Below are 23,644 nucleotides of genomic sequence, written 5' to 3' on the forward strand. Positions count from 1 at the left end.
AGTGTTTGAAAGATTTATTCGGAGCGCTCAATCATTTTTCATGAGAGCGCATCCTAGACAAACCCGCAGGAGACGCCGCCGGAGGCAACGGTGATTGGCACTGACAAGTTGTCATCGGTCGGGTGCTTGCAGGGCTCATGCAAAGCTTATGATATAGCACCACTGTGAAACGATGATGGATGATGGCTTGTGACGCGCGGCGCTATGTACATCGTGCTTTGACAAACTGAGGTACATTTCAAGAGCTTTGTGCAGTTTATTTTTTATGAGATCATACATTGGTAATTTCGGTAGGGGTACTTAGCTAAGATGATGGGGTGAAGTGAACGGTTTGAACCCCGAAGTAATTACAGTGTATCGCGTGATTACTTTTTACAGTTATCAAAAGAACGTTTTTCGAATAAACTCGATGAGTTTAAATGCGCGCAAAATCCCTTTTCCTTACGCAGGTACGGTGGAATCGGGCCGTGCATTGTGCATGGTAGGCATTAGTAGTACGGGCGATCGGAATAGCGCCAGCGCAATATTACGGCCGCCATTGGCTGTAGGGCGGGCAAGTTTCCTGACAGATCATTCATCTGCGGCCCCACTCTGCCCCCGCCGACGGCCGTGATTGACAGTTGGCAGACGACTGCGGAACGCGCAGGTTCTCCGCACGCGCTCCGGATCTTCTCACGGCGCAGCAGCAGTAACAAAGCCTGCTCATGCTCATGATTCGGATCTCCAGGTGCAGCACGTGGAGGCGCCGCGTGTGATGTGACCACGACGACTGCGATAAATATTTTAAAAGACGCGAGTGAATCTGTGACCTGGGCCCGGGCCCGTTTATATGTGCAGTGCAGTGGATTGTGACTCGGTATAACGGTGGCCCAACACGCAGACTACCCTGGTGCGACCGGCAGGGCTTTCATGGCTCAGCCACGGGTAGGTGAAACGCGGCTCAAACCAAAATCAAGCCAATTGGGTTTATACCTACGCATCCAACTTGAGGATTCTCCAGGAAGCTCATGCAGCAGTTTAAAAAAGTTCGATATCTATAAATCATTGTTATTGCCTTCGACGACCGCGCGATTGCAATTCGGAATACTCGGCGACGGCGGCAGGACGTCGCGGTGTTTGTAGTGCTTAGTGAGTGTGCTATCAATCTAAACGACAATAAACGGTGTCTATCCATTTATCATTCACGGGTTACGCACTCTGCATATCACAAATAGATTCGCGACACTCACCATCATTACTCTTTGGCGTTCAATTTCAAGGATTAAGGCAGCACATACGTCTACGGTTAACAAAAGAACGCGGTCACCAATTCACAATTCCAGAGATTACAGTTTATCTCTTACCTTTTAGGAATACCTTTTAATTCTTTTAAAATTCATGAATAGGCATTTTACTATAAAGCCGATTCTTCTACCTGCCCATACTAAAAAACTCGTCTGTCATTTTTGTACAGTCATCCAAGAATTTCGGGCATCTGGCCATCGTTTTCTCTTCAAACTTCTCATAGAAGTCGTTACATAAGACCACGAAACCTATCTGCATTGCCTTAAAGGATATCACCCGTCGCAACTTTTCCCGATCAAATCACTCCCGCAATTACAGACGAAAAACTTTTCGCGCATTTCCAATGCGGCGGAAAAGCGTAATAAGGGTGGCGTTTCCACCTTAGCGACGCTCAATTGTTCGGCAGTATTGTTAATCTTCTACAACATCAGGCAGTTAAAATGACATCTTCAAATCATTTCGTGCTCCTTTAAAAAAAACTACCGGGCCGTATATAACCACACACTCAGAGCCCGTTTAGTACTCCATGAAATTTTACGACGACATCCATTCCAATAAGTTCCATCTTTAAGTGGAACTCATTTCAATATAGCGTTCCTGTGTACTTCTTTTTAACTCATTACACTTTTCATTAACTGAAAATTCTTCATATCCCAGTAGCCGGCGGTTAGCTGAGCACATAAAATTAAATCATCTTGCGACGGCAACTTTGAGACCAAATTTCCCTTATGTCCGATCTCACAAATAAGTGATTACAAAATATTTGGATTTGGATATTTTTAATCATTCTCATCCTTTGAGAAACCGGGCTGTAGACTTATGATTGATATTTTTAAAAAATCGAAACGGGACTAAGCTCATGACCCGTCGCTCCTTAACCAACTCTTGATTTTTCTACAAAAACCACCGGCAATCCTTTGCTTCTGAGAAATGGCCCAAAATTGTTTCTAGTGAACAGATAATGAATAGCTCCAATCAAAGTTTGTGGATTTGTAGTAAAATTTTAATACCCTAATTGATATACAAATTTAAATTCCAAATTTTTATTTAATTAGTTCATTAATAATATGAACTGTTTAAATGATACAGATAATAACTGTTTCATTCCCATTGAATGTTTTTTACAGTATAATGTCCACTTTTACTTTCAAGTTCTTTTACAATGTATAGGTACCAAATTTACTATCATAATAAAAACGGAAACATTAGTTACATTGCTTTACAAATAGGATTTTATTAGGTAGTAGTGTTAATGCTATGTGAATTACAATGAAATAAAGGCTGTACACTAATATACTACGTACACGCTCTGTTAATTATACATAGTGTAAATTATTTTTGGCATTAATGGACGGTAAAGATTGATGCATAAAATATACCACTGTGAGTAGTATGTTTATATACATTTTCTATTCATTATCAAGCCACTTTTGAAACAATAGTAAGTACTACAAAAATCCTCCATCTTAGGTTTTTGTAACAAAACAACAATTTTGATACTTATTCCATTAGTTTAAACATTAATATCCCATCAATGTTTTTCTCAAGCGTATATAGAATTTCATATTATTTTTCACATTAAATTTATAAGTCCAAAAATGTTGCCGAAAATTAATTAATTCTGTGTTGTATACTTTGAAGTTAACAGAACTTTTTTTTAGACAAGGATAAATTTTAATTGCCATTCTTATAATGATTTTTATTAGTAGATTCTGTTATTTTAAAATTTTATTGCGGAAATACTCCTAATTACGGAAATTAAATAAAATCTCTAGCTTGTAATTATGAAAGTTAACAAAATTACGGTTAAAATTATAATGGACAAAATTTTTTTAATTGCCCATATTTACGTACGTTCCGGTACTGTTACGTCTTTATTCTTCGATGTTATTACCTATGCAGAACAAATATTGAAGGAATGCGTTGCTGTTGTGGTATTATCTGTACCTAATTGGAAGTGCAAGTTTTTTTTTAAATCGTTCGGTCTTTCGTATAGCGCGTTTGTGTAAGATTCCTAATGCCGGCGGGATCGTTAGCGAGATTTTTCTCATCCATAAAGATTAAGTAACTAACGTTTTGCCGGCGGATAAGTGCAAACCCAATTGGCTTGGTTTCCGTTATCTATGAAGTGCTCGTGCTTATATTTTGGTGCAATTGCAGTATGACGAAGGAATTCATCCCGGATATATGGACGGCGGTGCGGCGGCGGCGGGTGGGCTTTATGAGCCCCACGTAGCCCACCGACCTACGCTACAAAGTCTTCACCATTCCCCACATTTAAATCACGGTATGCATCCTTATCATGCGAACCATGTTAATCCCGCCGCTAACCATGTTATGGGAGGTGCAGTACCAGACGTTGGTAAAAGGGACAAGGACGCAATCTATGGGTAAGTTTGGATCAATTTTAAGTGAATGTGTGAAACCCACCATTTCCACAGTCCGTTTGCCGGACTCCATCGCATGCCAACTGTAAAACAATATTTACATTTATCTTCAACTTTGTTTATTTAAAGGTGTTACCAATTAGTTAGTGCTTATTCGTTTATATCAATATAACTTCGTTTGGTTGAGATTATTTACATTTTTTTGAATGAGTAAATTTACATTAGATTGGCCGTTTTAATTTTTAAGGAGTGTATTTTAAATAAACAAAGCCGTTTTAAATTGGATGGCTAATTATAAAGTGGATGTTTGGATAGGCACCCGTAATTAGTTTATAGAGTTTGAGAGTTGTCCATCTGTCGAGATATACCACACATTTTTTTTCATATAAACCAACTATAGTTTTTCCTACATCCAGTAAAATTAAAATCCACTCCCGTATGATCTAAGAGCGATAAAAAAGTCATTGAATGGAAGGAAAACGTTGTTTTTTTTATTTTGCTGTATTAGAATAAAACGGCCATTCTATTAAGTTATGAATAAGTATCTATAATATAACACTGCAGGCACGTTCATAAATGTTGCAAATTATTTATGACAAACCATCTTGGGATAATTTACGGATGATAGGGAATGGTGACAATCATAACACTTGAAAACATGCACTTGTGTAAAAGGGCAATGTACGTAGTTTTTTAATGGAACTCTTTGTTATAGGCACCCGTTATTTCCCTTGCTAGCACTCATCTTCGAGAAGTGCGAGCTAGCAACATGCACGCCCCGCGAGCCGGGGGTCGCGGGGGGAGACGTGTGCTCCTCGGAATCCTTCAACGAAGACATCGCCGTCTTCTCCAAACAGGTACGGCAGTGCTCCACTTTACTGTCTAGAAAATCCGACTATACAGACACGGTATTTATAAATTTTGCATTATTGAATTTTCAGCGCTCTAAAACTTAGTTCCCCGGCATAATTCGGTTGCATTTCCGCTCTTGTTGCCGAGAGATCTAAATTGAATAGGTATTATTTGATATGCGGTGCTTATCGGAGTGATTAGATTATCACCTTGTAAAACATGCCGAATATAATATTGACACGGAATGCAAACAAACCCTTATTTACTTAGAACCTGGCATAAAGTGGTACATTGTACCTTCAAACGTTTAAAACCATCGCTTGAGACACCTTACAACTGGGAAAAATCAAAGAAATGTATTCAGTTTTTATTCGTTGACTACCCATTTCTTCATTCTAAGACGTTGATGGCACTTTTTCACATTTAATTCCCTGTTTGTAGTGGTTTCCTCCGCAGAAGTAGAGGTATAGCATTTTGATCTACTCTATCGAGTAAAAATCAACAGAAGCGTTCCTGGTTACATATGTGCTTGCTATACCTAGTGCTTTGAAAAAATATAGTCTGAAATGTCGTTGAACATTTTTAATCAGTTCATTATTCTATAAACTTTGTCTTTGAAAGATATAACAATCTTTGCCGACGCTATAAGTTCTAGCCATTTAAAAACCCTACTTTCATTGTCAGCGGCACCCCAAGAAATACAAATTCAAATTTTTGGTTGCCCCGCATCGTATCGATGGTTATTTTATTAAAAAAACAAAATAGGTATTACATATTTAAACGACTATTAGAAAAGTAAGATGTGAATTATCCGCGTCAGTCCTGATGTCATGTATTTCTTAGTAAAATTGTGGCAAAGCAATATTTTGAAATCATAGTAAGTATAATTTTTACAACAGTAGTGTTAGTATTGCCACAAACATACCCCTTAACACATTTTTCAACGTGATAGTCACAGTTTACCATTTTATTAACAGTTACGACTTATTTCCACGTCACAAGTAAGTCATATTATGATCTTACAAAATATTATGCTCTCATCCTTTTGGTTGACTTGAGTTAAAAATGATCATCGATTAATGTCGAATTAGTAATTTTTTTATGCACTGCACTTTAGAATCATACATAAGCTAATACTTTTTCTGTTGGTTTGTACATTAATCAAATTAAACGCATTGCGTGAAACCGCAATTAGTTGTGTAATTTACCATCAAATTCGTACATGATAAGGATAATTCAATTTTACTTACTACATACCTACGTACTTGAAATTGATTTTTAAATTTTAGCGGTAGGGATTTTAAGCAGCACTCAATTCTAGAAGCTACCTTTTCATTACTGTAAAAATTCGTTAGAGTAAACGTAACACAATTCTTCAATGCCTGGCACTTGGCCTTCCTTTCGCACATTGGGTTGTATACATGGTGCGGAATTAATGTAACCATAAATTCCATAATACATATTGTATCGAAGAGGTAAATAATGGTCTGTACAATTCTCATCATCTGAAATATCTTCGCCTGATGTCTTTGTTGCTCAAACTTCCTCTTCTACTTTGGCCCAATGTTTTATTTTGCCTTTCGTCTGGCTCTTTTGATGCACCTTTTGTTTCTTATGAATATATCCCCTCGCTTTTCCATGTTCTCTGATGGTGAAGTAAGAATTACCGCTTTTTGTTTTCTCTTCATCAACATCGGCGGTCATTTTGGCACCGGACATAGATTTGTATAGCAACAGCTTTGTTGGAGTTCCTTCTGTTACACATTGAGAAGCTTCTCCTTCAGTTGTTTTTACCGGAGTTTTAGGAACTGGATTTGCTAGTACTCGCGACACCCCTGGAATGAGAACTAGGGCAACAGGAGGTGTTGCAGCGCGCGACGGAGAGTTTAGGTGGGCCAGATTTTTAGACAACGCCGGCAAGTGTTCTGATCCGGGATTGCGTTTGGGATATAGTGGTATATTCCGGTAAATCAAAAAATTCTCGCACATCCTATCTATTACCATCATATAACCCTCGTATTTACGTTGCCTTAGTTCCTAATTTCCCGACATAAATCTCTTCAACCAGCAGCCTTTGATTCGCAAGGGAAAGGGTTACTGACATTAAGCTTATTAGCTAGCTGCTAAGCCATTTTCTGCAAATCCGACCTTCTCCAGCTTTGTAATGTGGTTTACCAGTTTTTTTCGTGCTTATCAGTAAAATCGGGCTTTCCAGTTTTAGTTAAGAGATGCCTTCTTATTATACTACAGTGTATTTTGATGCTTTTACTGCTTCATTAACTTAAACCCCAATTTCTTTTGACCTCACTTTTTGCATAACCTCCTAGGCGTCCCTCAGACGCAGGCCACGAAGCTCTCAATGTTGTTCTTGTATATTTCCGCGGCATACTTATCGCAATTGTAACAAAATGGACAATTGAATAACATTTGCATTCCAGGGCATATTATATCAAAGCAACTGGGGCGTTTTACAAACTTTGTGGTGCAAAATGCCCCACCTCACAACTGGCAACAACGTATGACTATAATCATTCGATGAAGTATGGCAACTAAAGGCTATGAGGGCTATTTTTGTACATTGTAAGCCAGAGAAAACTACTTAAATTTGTTTATTTGTTTGCAATTTGTTCAAAAACGATTTCTAATTGTATTTCTGTAACAAACACTGTTAATAAACACCGGCCATCAGCCATATACATAAATTACCATTGCGCATACGCACAGGTAGATGGCGGACGTAGATAACACTATTTTACCATATATTTGAGTAGGGGTATGTTGTCACCTGGGGCGTATTGCAGCGTTTTACCCTACCCTAGGAATCTATTCTCTGTTTGAAATTCTTTTTGTCTGAAACCATAGTGCCGTTACAGATGCATTGCTTCTCTTGATCGGGTCTAAGTATTTAGTTTGTGATGTGTCCATACTTCACAATTCATAGTCCGGCACATCACAGGATAATTCTTGATCGTATTGCTTTCTTTTTACACGTTACTTACCTGTATTTTCTAATATTCTGTGTGAAATGTGGAATAAATTAATTTTAGAGAGCACCACGAAGGCACATGTACCTAAAGAGTAAAGAAAGATAGATAATCGAATCACAGTGGTAGTGGGCGCCTCGGTTGCAACGTTGAGTGAAGAAATCCAGATGTTGCAACCTTTGATGATTCCTAGTTTAGCTGTTACGTACAGGGTGGCCTATTTATCGCAATCACTATTGGGAATTCGGAATGTGTTTAGAGGCAGTTGAAAAATGGGCTTGTATTTGGCTCTGTTGTGATTTGTAAATTATTTTCAAGATACTCACATTATCAAACAGATTCTACTTTACTTGTTTATTCCCGCTATTTCTACGTGTTATTCATGCTTATTAACGAGCGACTCAGCTCGTTCACGATTTTGGACTTTCTGTCCGTCCGTTGTCTGTGTACATAATAACTCCAATTCTGTTTTAGTAATAGGTAGAACAGGTTGTGGGATTAACTGATTAAATTTTGGTAATTTGGACTTGGACTTCATTGGTTATGCTGTTCGTCTGTCTGTGTTTGTCGCACGTTACCTATATTGGTTTGCAACAGTTTCCTTCATTTCCTGCTATGTATTCTACAACCATTTAGCAATATTATTAATTAAAAATGCATTCTACGCCACTGTTCCTTATACCTATACGTACTTCCCCAGAATTCGTATTTACAAGCACGCTATTTTTAATCCAATTTCACATCTGGACTATGCGATTGTTGCCATACGAAAACACTTTTGTGTTAATACGTATAAATATCAGGTACGTACTCGTAAATATACCTGTGGTCTAAAGTTGAGCTACGAGCCTTTGCTTGAAATTCCGTTCATGGGCGACGTTAAGTAAATAATAGTTATTCAGAACGGAACAATTAATTCAATAAATATACAAGTATCTTCATTTAAATTATGGAAATAAAACTAGTAACGATTGAAAATAACTATTGAATTTAAATGTGTTTTGATAATTTTAATTACTGATCTGAAGTACAGTTATCAACAAATATTTTACTTCAACTGTCACTTTAAATGGTTTGTAAATGTCATTCGTGTGATTATATTGAATTAAAATGTGTGTGGTTAATTTTATTAATCACTTTCGCGGTCCCTAATTAACATTGTTTACGAATGTTTCATTGAAATAATTTTTTAATTCATCAAGAATGATTTTAACTAATTTTTTAAAAAAACCATTTGTGCCATTGTGTTGAATGAAAATGTGCGGTGAACTTTAATTTGTCGCTAATGTCGCATACATACATTCAAATTAACTGAACTGTCGTTCTTGAAAGTCTCCATGACAGAGACGAATTAAAATTATCAACCAAAAAATTCAAGTTATCATACTTTTAATTAATTGCAAATTGATTTTATGTGTGCCATATATTAGACACGAATTTTATCAGGAATTATTTCGATTTCAAGTATCATCTTAATTCCTTCTTGAAACTGTTCGTCCTTAATTTTTTAATCATCAACTTTATATAAAAAGTTTGTTGATAATTAAGTCAACATTTAAATGAAATGTGTGTTCAATAAAATCGTTTATTAATTGAGATTCCTATCAAATGTGTTACTATTCTCGCCAGGAGGGAATGCCGATACGTCTTGGTAATACTTTAATTAGAAAATATACTCCGAGATGGCGACAGCGATCATTTATTCTGAAAGTGCAAACTATCAAGACAAATATAAAAAAAACCATTTCAAATGCAACTTGAGATTGGTTTAATATATAGTTCAATGTTTATAAAACGTATTGGTTATTCGTTTATGTTTGTTCTCTTTTTACCACATTATGTTATTCAATAACTCATAGTTCGAGTGTTCACTGCCCTTATTTGATGTACTGTTTCTCATGTGACTTTATTGTAAACGTTGTGCATAGCTAGGTTCATATAATTATGACGTAGCGGCAGTCTTTCATGGCGATAATTGTATCGTATATTAATAATTCGTAAGTTAATGAAGCACATATAACAAAATCATTTCATATTGTGTTTCAATTATTTTTATGAGTGATTGTATGTATCGTTTTTATATTTCCTTGTAGCCTGTAGGTACCTACACCATCTTAGAACTATAGATTATGATTTCAGTAATTTAGTCAAACTAATTTTATCTTAACTTGGACGAGGTATTAATAATTGTCACTAGGATATGTGTAGTATATTTATCTTTGGCTGCCGTTGAAAGATTTTGTAATTCTTCTCAAAGTGGTGGGACTAAATATGAAACACGTGCAGACAACGTTCACCCCTGGGGTGGTAAAATTCAAACCCACATCTGCTATTTTAGACCTTCAAACTTTCACATGTCGGGAAACGAGATGCTAAGTTAATATGGGGGTTGAACAAGTTTTAGCTTCATTAACAAAATTATATCTGCAGATATTTATAATTGCTAGTAGTCTTATCACTTTCTCAGCAATGACGGCGAAGTGACAGATGGCCCCCATTCGGTGACTAGCTAAACAAATGGAATAATAATAAATAGTAATGAGAGTATTATCCCTGTGAAGTGATTATTGCCTTGCAGAACCATCCCTTCGCCCTTTAGATGGGCTGTTTAATATTCAATTCATTTTAGTGTAAGGTTCTACGCGAATATGTAAAAAAAATTTTGAAAGACATTTCGCAAAGATATAATTTTATAAACGAAAATCAAACGTCAACTAGACGTGTTCCCACATATTGAGTTTTTCGTGGATGAAAAGGCGTATATTGTAATACACACTTTCAACCCCATCTGTAACCCTCGCGCGGCTGCGAAAGGCGATTGGGAGATTTTGACTTTGTAATTACGAATCCCCGGCCGCAGCCCTGTTAGCCGTGCATTTGTTTGTACGCACCCGTTAAATAAATCAGGGGTATGAATTTGAATATACGCTTTAACGAATTATAATGGAGGAATAAATAAATATACTTAGGCAAATTTACACGTTCAGCTGTTAAACTATGCAACGCTGCTTTACCGTGAAGGGGACATTTCCCGTTTAAAAGATGCCCTCTCTTTATTAATTTAATAGTGTTAAATTATTTGACTGTCAATGACTTTTTCTTTTTCAATTCGTTTGTTTGACATCTGAAATCGTACGCGTCCTCTCAGACGAAAATTTATTTCACTATGATTCTGTGGTATTTTTAAGACAGGACAGATGTAACAGTGACTTCTAAGAAAACTAGGGGTTTGGTTGGGTCCCAAGTGCACTGAACCTTTAAACCGTCGCTCTACCATCACAGGGAATGCATTCAAACTAAAATTGTGTTTCCTTTCCAACCTAATGCACAATAGCCTACCCGTCAGCTACCCTTAAAAAATTTCTAACTTAACACAAAGAACCCTTATATTCAAGTTGAGAATAGTTTAAATGTTCAAATTCCGCAACACTAAACTATGTGTATCATACGAATATGTTATTTTTAGAACGCTGTAATCTAATTCTGAAAAATTACTTCTTCTGACTGTAGCAGACTGAATTGAAATTCGTTTAATTATAAAACTTAGTCTACCTGTACTTTAGGTATAGGTAATCAGAGGGATCGCGTGTTAAGCGAGGTCCGTTTTCATGCTTCCATCTATTTATTTTAAACTAATTTGTTCCATGTGGCTTTTTATTTAATGCGTTATCTTCAACATCGCACCCTTGCGAAAATAATGACATCATGTAAAGTGGGAATAGGTTACCTATACCGTTTGCAAAGAGCCAGCGCTACAAAATGGGGATTTTTGATGTTTAAACGCGATAAGTTATTGTTAGTACGTTTTATTAAACCAGTAAATGCATGAGTGGCGTTGAAAAACTAGCTTAAATGAACAATACGAGTTGTCTCCCGCGGTGTAACCTTCTAATCGTACTTCCAAAATGAGCAACAGACCACAAAGCGACTAATCCGCACTGCAAGGGATCTTTGTGAACCTCCAGCGGGACGTAGTTAAAGTATATTGTGAAATGCCCATGCCCATATAAGCTAATATTTTGTGTTGACTTTCTAGAATTACCTTTTTCTTCAATCCGTTAAATCCTTCTGTAAGTATGACAAGCAATAGCTTAATCCTTTTTTGCCATCCTCTGCAGGTGTATACGTACCTACGTCAATTAAATTTCCCTTTCGTTCTAAGAGCGAGAAATAATTAGAAAAAGTTACGGAATAACTCGCTAATTAGATGTTAACACTGATTTGGCATCTAGTACTTGTATACGGTGGATTTGTAAAATGTAAAAGGCTGTAGCCATCCAAACGTCCGATCTATTATTTTGTGGCATTTTAAAACAGTTTTAATTAGTTGTTTGCGCATTCCCACGTGATGAACCCCCATATTATTGTTTTAGTTTTAGGGCATTTTTGGTGAGGGTAGTTTTGCGGATGATTTATTATTAATGCACCGATTATGATGTTTTGTCTCGGATTGCAATGTTTGTGTTGTACATCTTGCGTAATGTAATTTGAGCGTTTGTTAATTTGGTTAGGGAAATAGAAACCTATCGTCTTTTGACTAGGGCTTTTTGTTTAAAAACGGGTGGCCCCACGCCCTGGGTCTTTCTACCTGACACAGGACTTGATTTACGACTACGAACCTTTACTAGGACTATTTACGTGCGCGATGATATATCTCCAGTCCAATAATTTCAACATAAATATAGATATTATCCGTTTTCAAGTGGGAATTTTCTAATAGCGCGATTTAATCTTAAAGATTTGCTGCTCTTTTATCGAGCTAGTTAGAAGTAGAAAGGAAATAATGTCAGGTATTTAACGTTATTACTGCATTATTAAGCCCATTTATATAAAATCGCTGTAAATGTCTTTTTTTATTCTGGTTTCACATATTACAGCAGTTCGATTGCATAGTTTTGCGCAGCATTCCTTACAAAGCTTGTTCGACTGCTCGGTGGGAAACACTAGTATTCCAGTTACATTCACATTATCATTACCATAAACCGTACTATGTATTAATATCATGCGTATACAATAAAAGGTTATTCCGTATGTCCGAGAAAATCTTCAGAATGCATAAGTATTCCGTGAAATAGGATGCGCTTCCAAATTAACAATTTATTCCTTAAGTTATAACCTTCAAACAAAAGCTACTATTTTAATATTCATATTTGGCAATGAACTCTCATTTGTTGCACACTAATAGGACAACATTGTAAAAATCTTGATTTAAATAAACCTCGTTCTTAGGTAACGACTGCATCTTTTTATCAAATGCTCAGCTTGACCAAAGCAATGTATTGGCACAATCGCTACAAACCTTGAAATCAATTCGACAAAAAATTCATTTGCCGCAGAGCAAGGTACACTATCGAGATATGTATCGCTTAGAAAACATTATTCAAACTCCAGTTTTTGTGCTATTTTTTTGTATACTTATAGTCTATGCTTCACTTTTTTTCAAAACGCTACCGTCTGTTATATATATTTTTATAATTGAATCGTCTGTCACCAACCAAAACCGGGCGCAGAGAACGGAGAATGATTATGCTGTTTTACGCATCATTCTACATACTCCAATGACAAACAAATTGATCGAAGAGATATTTGGTTCTAATTATTAACGATCCTCGAGATCGTTTAGAATTTTGTATTGTTGTCTGTCTGTCTGCCTGTCCGTCTGCACGATAACTTTCTTTAGAAACGTTCGATCGCTTTGAAAATTGGTACATAAGTTCTTAAGGCGGCTATTGTTTTTCAGCTCAAATCGCAAGCAACTATATACGAGATGTATTAAAAAATATTGCACATGCGCAAACCAACTTTTAACATTTGCGCAATCCAATGTTTTTTGTTTTTTTTTAAATATTTAAATGAAATTGCATAGGCACCTCGAATAAAACTAAAGCTAATGTCGAATCAAAAAATTTGCTGATCGAGTGGAACAGTATCAACCCCTTAGGGTATGCTGTAAAAATGATGGATGCGTGAAGATCACGAGGATCGTTCGGTATTCAGGTGTATCGGATTTTTTAATGGGAAATTGAGGTGTCAATATGGCCAAGGGGGTCAGTTATATATATTTCCAGAGAACTTGCCCTCATACGGAAAGAAACTCGGAGTAACGGGGCGTATGTAGATGCTTGACGTTAACATTAGCTTTGTTAAGTGAATATAACGTAACCGCACTATTATGACAGATTTGGCCAGAGCTTTGAGTATCCGAGAATATATGATGTAACGATAATGGCTTACAGCATGCCCAATAAATGTGTTTTTAGTTTAGCACCCTTTAACTAACCCTTTATTTGATATCATTTATGCTGGTTAGATTAATGTTAAGTCTGTTATTGCCATTAGATACCTATCTACTTTTCTTAAAATAATGGAATATTTTTGTTTAGCTTTTCACCTGGTAGTCATTTTGATCTTCAAATTTATTGTTAGTTTCATATTTTTCAGTCGGTTAGATTCACTGATTCTTGGCAAATCATAGTCAACGATGTCTCCTAAACAAGGGTTTGTATGTGGAAAATTATGACTAATTATGATTAAAATTATAACTAAAGTGAATCTCTAACTTTTCCCTTTCAATTTTTTCTAAACTTTGCAATAACAAATCAACTTCAAAAGAAATATGCTTTTTTTTCCAAAAAACCAAGAGAAACATGAAAATTCCCACCTTTATTCCGTATAGCAATAGCATCCTCAATAAGTGTAGCTAATTTTTGACCACGACTGACTAATAAATATTAGTTATTTATTAGACGATAAAGGGATATTTTAACCATCGAGTGAAAGATGGTTAGTTTCGCTTTATCGTTGTGTATAATACAAAACTGTATAGCAGAAGCCATATTGTCAAGCTTCTGACAATTCTGAATTTAAGTTAGAGACGTCAAAAATAGTAAGCTTAGGTTCTGCCGTCGTGCTCTTTTCTATGGAAACTGAATTGTCCTATGGTCTGAACGCCATTTTATAACGTGCATTTGAAATAAGAATGACAGATGTCTCTATAGAATGCACAATCATTTGTTTTACTTTATCTACCCTTACGTTAAAGTGATCACTTTATCTATCATTATGGTTAAAGAACGGCTTAGTCGACTCATTCAAACCTATTAAAATGTCATTTTAACATACGCTATAAAATAAAGAAAATTTAGTTACCCATTTTAAGTTTAGGTACACTCACTCCATCTAGAGTCAATCCGCCATATCTGAAACAAACGTTTCTTATGAAATGCTGCTTCTGTAGTTGAAATCTAACAAATTATCGATAGTGAATATTCTTCGCAATGATGAAAAGAACCTCGGAATATCTGTCTTAATTTTTTTAGTTAGATCTGTGAATAGAAATGTCTTTTTAAATACCAGCCGTTGTAATGAAAGTAGAAAAATGTACAGCACCAATTTGGAAATACGACAGTATTTTTTACGTCGCTACTTAAAGATACTATTTCCATCTATTATGATATTGTATATATTTAAAAAAAATATATTTCGCGATATTCAGAAAAAAAAGCATAAGGCTATATCTCAAATTGCATTTATTGCTCCTAAGGCGATATTTCATTACTTGAAAGGGAAAACAAAAGAAACTACCTGGCATTATCCTACGCATTGTTACGCCGTCTCTAATGACATAGATTAGATAAACAAAGCACTATATAATTAGCTAAATGTTCATGAATGCTGTGGATTTGTAAAAGTGTACTAAATGGTTATCTATAGGTACAACCTTTTTCATTCTATCATGATGCTTGAAGAAATTTGTTTAGGAAGGTAACAAAGAATTTTTTAGCTAAATCCCTAGGTGCAATACGATTATATCAGTCATTTGAAGGCCTTTTGCCGCAAATTACTTCTTGTGTAAAAATGTGGCATCGTTACCAATTTTTGAACATAAACGGATGACCACGACACTAGGTTTCATTTTTTTTCGATTGTAATATTCTGTAACATGCCTTTTACTCTTCGATAAAAACTCTGATACAGTAGAAAAGAAAACAATATGACCAATATCAAAGGTTCATTGAGAGCGCGCCAGAATAGTTTATGTAACAGGAATGTAAAAAATTCGAAATGTAAAAATCGTAAGTTCAATTGCTATTACAGCGGCATCAAACAGACTTTTATAGCATTAGTCGAGGCAAAAAGCAAAAACCCACATATCATAACCAGTATAATGTAGATGAATATTTAAAATTTTATAATAGACAATTATTGCGGATAATGTTGCCGAGCTTTAATCGGATAATTAATTTATTGCGCCGAGGAATTTATTTGTCCGCATCTAAACGGGAGGTAAATAATTATTTATACGCCGTATTAATTAAATTTTATTAGATTTCAACTTTATTAAGCTTCCATTGAATATAAAACGTCACGAAACGAAGGAAAAAATTAAACAGATTAGAAGACAATTAAAACACGTTCGTTCGTATCCTACGTTACTGATCGGTGCACGATTTTTCCGATATAAATGTTAATTTCACAATATTCTCTAGGTAGTTTGCCAAGTAAGGTTTTTACAAGAACGTGTGGGTGCTATATAGCATCGTCGGTCTTTGATTTCTACAAGTTGCTGGCCTTGTGCAATACTCTGGTGAATGTAGTTACCTATAATTATTAATATTATATGATTCAACAGTTCATTTTTTTAAGTGAGTGCTAAAGTAACAATGCCATTTATGTCACCGCTAGGTGGCGAAACCTGCGCGTCAAAACAGACAAACGGATTTGTTTACAATTTTAAATAAAAAGATATTATATTGTTTTGAAAATCGAGAATTTTAGAAGACAGGTGCATGCGCCAACGTATTTTTCTATATCTTGTAAACTATAAAATAAGTGGGGGGGGGGGGGGGCGGTAAACAAAATACAATCGTTTGTTTGTTATTTTTGTTATTATGTACAATTTTGATAATTGTTTATTAAACAGTCCACTCTGCAATGAGTTTAGTATAGACAACCAAGCTATCACGGTTGTCAGTTGTCATTTTTTATCAAATTAAGATTTAAAGGCTGTTTTGTCATATTTCAGTTAAACTTTTAGCACCTAATTTCCATGGAAACAGTCATATAGTCAGATACCTATCTTCTTAACTAACACACCTCCGCTAAACCAGTCTAATGTATGCGTGATAGTCCCATACATATAATGGAAAACCGAACCTGAACGCCAAATAGTAGTAAAATAAACTAGAACTACGTAGATAAGTAAAATCTATTTAACATGTCTACAATGGAGACACAAAAATGTCCTGATCTTGCGATAGCCTCCGTTTCTATGCATAAGTACATTTAAAATTTGACAAACGTCTCATTTTTCTGCTTTGTTGCGCCCCTGAAACGCATACTGAAATGTTCGGGCGGTGGCGGTGGAGATCAGTGCAGCGATATAGAGCGGTGGCGAGCGCTACATGCGGAATTTGCCTTCTAGTTCGCTCCATGTCTCGGAAGAAAAGACGCAATGACCGAACAACTAATCTCATGTTCTCTTAACTGTGGGAATAGCTAAAATCCGCCAATTACGGGTCGCTCCACAGTGATTGGATGCACCCACATCTGCTATACTTCCTAAACGGCTAAACCCTTACCACTGTATAGTATAACAAAGAAATACATGTACATACCTATTTTACGATTCTTGCTGTTCCTGTTCCACTAAGAAGAACTAGCAAAAGAGCTACGTCCTCGACAGTGTTGTCTTTTGCACTAAACCACACCCTCAACTGCTCGTCTGCCTTTTAAAAAAACTTCTGATCGCGCGGATTGAACCCCCCTTTGTGCGGTCTCACGTTTATTTATTTATTTATTTGTCATAAAGTCATTTTTAAGGCATTTTCAGATGCGCTATTACTAGGGTTTTTCTGACCGTTCGCCCGTTAACACTGGACAGTATCTGAAAATGTTTTTTCCTGATCACTTCGGGATGATGTCCAAATTTGGGCCAAATTTTTCAATTATTTAGGGTAAAAAGATAAATAATAAGTCAATAATCTTTATTACTGCATGAAACAGTTCTTATTTCTCTCTTAGCTGCAATTGATAGGAAATATTCTATTGTTTGTAAACACTATGTGTAATAAAAACAACACTACTATACTCGGTGTCCACGAAATCGCCTTTACATAAATATACAACATTACATTCTCTTCAATAGTTTTTAATTAAATTAATATACTACTATGCAGTTCAATATACAACGATGCAAACAACACAACAAATGGTAACACGATAGGAAGTAGCAAAATTACAACGTGATAGAACAATTGTTCATAAATAGCTTTATTGTTTGTGCGCCAGGAGTTCTGTAATCTATATCCGTTCTGGTTACGGGTTTCAATCAGAATGGGCCCTATCTTCCCTCCAGCTGTGTTCTGCACGGACCGGTTATAGAATCCTCAGTGATGTTCTCCCGTGGAAATCTTCTTGATTGCTCGCTGATGATAGTTTTGCTCTTGAAACGTGATATTTCTCTGTTCATCTTTTTCATGGGCTGTAATAAATAAATTATATTACCAGAAAATAGTATTTTTATGTATTTTTTGGTCTTTATTTTTAAGTGGACGGGGGTTCAGCTAAGATTGCTCTGTCAACCCCAACCCACTATACATTTAAAAATATCCATGCCCGAACCGGGATTCGAACCAGAGACTCTTAGTGTTGCAGTCGAGATTCCACATGCTTATCCCATTTTTCGTAGACAGAGAGTTGATGACGTGTTATATAAATATAGATCCTTAGTAATAGGTACTTAATACCCGAACATAGACTATTTGGCCAAATTTGAGCAAAATCTTCACGCATTCGCAGGAAAGCGACAAAACGAATTGCCTGAATTCCCCGAAACTGAACTTTGTGTTCCTCCTATCTAACTCCTTTTTTGCTACGTGTGAAAATTGCGTCAGCCCATGTGATTAGATGTTTCGTATTGGAGTTCTCGTTTCGCTTTCAGAGGTGATCATATGAACCTAAAATTACCACTATTTTCTTTTGAGAAACTTCCAAACAGCTTTGCTTTTATTGCTTTCTAAGCCCGTCAATCAGTACATCTGAATGTAGGTACGACATTTTTCTGTTCAACGGCAACCCAATAGATTGTAAAAACCACAAGCCTTCGGAGTTTGCTATCTGGTCTCATACTTGTCTAAAATTGCATCGTGGTGGGTTATCCCATTTTTGTTATTATTCATTTAATTACATCGCCTTCGCTTTCCGTTGCGAAATCGAGAACAATGCAAGGTAATTATTAAAGATTGATCTTGGGTGACAAACAGCTGCTGACTACAACAACGGTGGTAAGTATTTGAGGTCGAATAACTCGACAAGTTTTAACTGTCATGCCGATCGCTTCTTGTTGTCATTAATCGTCACCTTTTAATTACTTTGGCTAGTAAATTACATCGGGAGACCGAGACAAGTTTCGCATGCTGCATTATTCATCAGTACTGAACTGAATGTGTCGCGTAAAGCCGAAGTTGATACATCATCAACATTGTCAGCAAATGACGGATACCTATCGTACTGTTAATATGTGTTGATTTCGTTTCATAACTTGTTACAACGAAAATATTATTCTACCGCGTGCTGCACGTCAGTCTATAATTAAGATTGGTTACCTAAATAATACCAAGGATTTTTTAAAATATTATTATAATAACAGTTTCTTCTTCGAACTTTTTTTTACAAGTTCAAATCTAATCCGAAATTTGGAATTGAAACTGATTCCCTTGCGAGGGACGTACCTAAAATTTAATTATTGTGTATATTTTAGGGCAGCAACACGATTTACCATAGAATTTATTACTTCCATCACGAAAACTGCATGTTAGCATGAGATTTTTACGTTTTATGTAATCTAATTCGAGATTGTTTATTTATTAGATCTATTATGTAAAATTGAGTGATTTCTTTATTTCATTTCGTCCGAAAATACAAACCCAACAAGTTAGTTGTAACCGGTACCGTACTCGGCAGTTAACAAAGGTTATTAAAACTGCAAAAAATAATTGATAACAGCTCCTTTTTTTCATCTGGTGTTTGTAATTACATTCAGCATTTTCAATCGTGCAACCACGTACCCATAAAAACTTAATTAACTACTCGTGGTAGTGTTAGATCATTTGCTGGTAACTTTTTCTCTTCATGCACGCGGACTATTAAATTATTTACATTTGAATTTTCTTCGTATTTGTAATACGATTAGCATTTAACGTGTAGGTGGTGTTCAATTGCGTATGAAATTCACACATTAATTCCTCGACAAAGGCGCACATCATGCTGTGTCACAAGATTATTGCCTATAATCAATTATATAAGAGTCATAAAATAACAATACCGCCAACTTTGTAAAAAAAAAAGTTACGCGACACTATACTTTCATTTTTTTCATTGAATTATTTCATGAAATGTTTGACCAATCATTGGTCTTTATTATCTCCAAAAACTTATGAAGATCATGTTGATTTCAGTCTTAAAAATGTTATTTTTTTATTTTTAAAAAAAGATTAGTGGATTAGGTTAAATACTCATTTTTTATTCTTAAGCCAGAGTTATTATGACAGAAACACATTAATTGCATGACAGTATTTGCGAATAAATAAGATTTATAAGCTCATAACTAATTTAATTTTTTTTAATCACTGATCCAGGCTTAAGGAATTACCGCGTTGATGCCTGATTCGTTTGCACATAGTGTTAGAATTTGTTACTGATCTAATTTGGGCCATTGCAAAATTAAAAAAAGGTTTTCATATTCAAACTAGAAGTAAGTATTTTGAATACCTAGCGTGAATTGTTGAGATCTTCATCTTGCTGTCCGCTTCTAGACAAACGGTTAAAATGCCGAATCATTTGTTTTACGACTGGCCCGTATTGTGTATTTCAGTCCAATTGTCTTACTTTTTTCTTTAAATCTGTTGACGTCCTAGTAATTTTCCGTTACAGCGCAAACCGTCTCCGCGACATTTTCAATTCACATCTTGATGGCGTGGCAAGATGAAAGGTGATCATAATAACATCATTAAGTATATAATGACATGATACCTATCGGAATACCCTTTGAGCAGTGACTGTAATTACACGATGCGAACCGGCTCGCGGCCATGATTACTAAATGACAAGGAGTTGTGCACTGCACAGAATAGTGTCACTACTCACGCCTTCCACTCATAGTTTTAGTTGATACTGTATTGAAACAGTTAGAATTCTCTTCTCTTCGAATTTAAAACATTCCGTTTCTTAGCCTATACGTCCAGGCGGGCCATCATCTATTTAGTTTTGCTCCAAAGGTTTTAAACAATGATAAATGATACCGACCCTTTTCAATGAAGCTTTGAAGTTTCTATCGCCGGTTTTGCAATATGTGAATGCATTTTCTGGGAAATTAATGCCGTCAAGGTTTAGAGAATCTTAGAGAAAGAACTCACAATGAGACATCTGGAGCTAAACACCACCCCTCTGACTCGTATGAGCCCTGGAAACATTTGCGAGTACTGATTCGCTCAAACCAAAGGGCGAAGTTCGTTTCGTCCTACTCAAAGAAATAGAAAGTACTGATTTCGACATTAGGCACAGTATAAATGAACCTTCTCGATGCAAAAGATAATAGTGGTAGCTCCTATTTCTTGCAAATCGTTTTCTTGTAGTACAGAAACAGAAAGTAGACACACACAATTTATTTATTTCAATGAAACCCTTTCTTTTATGTGAACAAAATGAGAACCTGCTAAGATTTTCGATAGGATCGTTTTTAATGGGAATTTCATGCCGGCCCAGCTCGACTCCGGTACTGAGCGTCTCAGCTTCCGGGTTGAGCTTGGATTTATTTATTTATGTTTCTTTATTTATTATCCCTCTCTTGTTCTGGACCCTCGACAGGCTTGCGCCCAATTACAGAATTACTCGCATAATGCTTTTTAGAGATGCCTCTGCAGAAGGTCTTAAGTTGTTCTATACTACTCCGGTATTTACCTTACGAATTAGGAAAACTGCAGAAAAACCTAATTCGGAGTAGCCGCCAGAATGCTCGAAACTGGTCTGAGGTAATTCCCATCTCTGCCACAGATGAAAAATTAACCTCGATCCAGGTTCGAACACCCGACCTCCGGATTTATAGTCCAACGCTCTACCACTGAACCATAAAGCCGGTTATGGTCACTTTGATTTTCATAAATTATGCGTTGTGTTCCCGTGATTCTACATTTTTATTGGTCGTATACTTGTATCTTAATGAAAATCTGTATTGAGATGACTATCATTTAAGTACAGGTAGCAAATGTTTAATGTATCAATTAAAGTATAAGAGTACAAAATCATTATTTTAAAGTTTTGGGTGTAGGTACATTAGGGACCTGTAAATATTTAGAACATAAATTGCTGGAATTAGATTACTATACAGGGTGGTTAAAAACATATTTAGTTGCGAACTTTAAAAAAACGAAATCTTAATATTTATTCATAATCCGTGTCGCTATCTTCCACTGCTGAATCCTGCACAATGATAGGGTCATCAGCTTCTTGTTCTTCCACCTGCTCATTCATATCGCTGTCCCCAACTGATGAATCATTCACAGTTATTGGTTGATCGGCTTTTCATTTTTCTACCTTTGGTGCTGAAGAAACTTTTGGGAAACCCTAATGCAGATTCTCTATACATAACAGGCCGAAATCCGGTCTCTTCTGACTTCCAGCCGAAGATCATGAAAATCATAAAAAGAGTATGATATCAATCAATCTGTACATTATTTTATACAAATAAAGAGCATCAGCCGTCGGCCAAGTAGTCTTATAAAACTACAACAGCAAAGTTCCGCTTAATACTGAGAAATCATTTCTAGAGGTAGCATTTGATGTTCATCCGTGTAATCATTCACATTTTATTACAAAGACGTCTATTTATAACTATGATTTGACTTTAAAGCCAAAAAATTCTGTTCCATTTGCCAATGTCTGTAGAACTTTCATTGAGATTTTAACATTCTTAAAATGCAGCAATGTGCAGATGTCCAAGGCTAGGGCTTGTGAAAAAGAAGTTTCCGCTGCTATCCGTGAAAACCGATGTTGTGTTTTTCGAATATAATCGTGTATAGGTATCAACATTAGTACTAGTTGTAGAGTAAACAATACATCAGTGCCAAACGTTTCTTCATAATACCTGATATACTTATGTTGTTTAACTGACTATCAGTATCACCTTTTATAATTTATTAATTGTTGTGTATTTAGTTATTTCAGACACTTATACAATTTCCTTTTTATCCTATACAAGGAGAAACTTACATTTTCTCGCCTGTGTGAGGACGCGAAAGAAGACAATTGCACGCATGGAGCGAGAAAATTCAATTTTGTCGGCTAGGCGAGAAAAAAAATACGCCTTATGTAAGCTAGATGGCGCGGTTGTAATAAAATGTCAAAGAAGTTATTTCTTTTTAATTAAATAAGACACATAAAATCGTCAACACTGTGTGTCCAGTGTGACTGTAAGGAATGAATAAATCTATTTATAAAACACATTTTCTTAAAATACAAGATCATCAAGGATTTAAAGTGTGCCCATTGCGCGTTCGTCACCAAGCATAAATCCAGTCTTAAAAGCATCTAACATTTGACAAGACATGGATCCTGCCAAGGATTTAAAATGTAACCGGTGTGATTTTGTCCCTGAAAACACACATTCAATTTTAAAACACATTTGTTAATACACAAGACCAGTAATAATTTCAAATGCGCCTGGTATTAATTACAACCCCTTAAATCCTGTTACTTTCTAAGGAAATAATCACGCGCCAGTGAAATGCCGGAAATGTCAACTCAGTTCGCACATGATCGGTATTCTCCACTTTTGCTCTGTTGCACCGTTACTCCCTTCGGTGACTCCGCACTGTGCAATCGCAAGCGCGCTAGATTTTGAATTTGCGTTGAACTGTATTATAAGGGAAAGGGGTAAATCTACGAGTAAAAAATATATACTCGTGGGCCCACCGTTTCGTAAAATTTTTTTCGCGTGGTCAGCAGGAAACGTGGAAATAAACAAAACAAACGCGTGCACGTTGACGCGTTAAAGCAAATCCAAATTCAAGCGCTTGCAGTCGGACGTTGTTGAGGGATTAATTTTAAATGTAATTGTATAGGATAAAAAATATTGTGTGC

The 23,644-nt window shown here is 36.0% G+C and overlaps 1 protein-coding gene across 4 annotated transcripts in view; it reads left to right on the top strand.

Annotated features, from left to right (window-relative positions):
- Nucleotides 1-605: 605 nt before the first annotated feature.
- The window catches only part of LOC116160343 (homeobox protein homothorax), a 304,208-nt gene continuing 281,169 nt past the window's right edge, over nt 606-23,644 (top strand). For 2 of the 4 annotated variants that reach the window (XM_031473530.1, XM_031473531.1), the window contains exons 1-3: nt 606-924; nt 3,445-3,674; nt 4,387-4,579. In XM_031473530.1, coding sequence (XP_031329390.1) covers nt 910-924; nt 3,445-3,674; nt 4,387-4,579 — 438 coding nt within the window. In that variant the 5' untranslated portion in view covers nt 606-909. The remainder of the gene's footprint in view (nt 925-3,444; nt 3,675-4,386; nt 4,580-23,644) is intronic. The other 2 variants (XM_031473532.1, XM_031473533.1) reach the window with 1 other exon arrangement.

Source organism: Photinus pyralis, unplaced genomic scaffold (genome assembly GCF_008802855.1).
Source record: "Photinus pyralis isolate 1611_PpyrPB1 unplaced genomic scaffold, Ppyr1.3 Ppyr1.4_LG1, whole genome shotgun sequence".
Lineage (NCBI taxonomy): Eukaryota > Metazoa > Arthropoda > Insecta > Coleoptera > Lampyridae > Photinus > Photinus pyralis.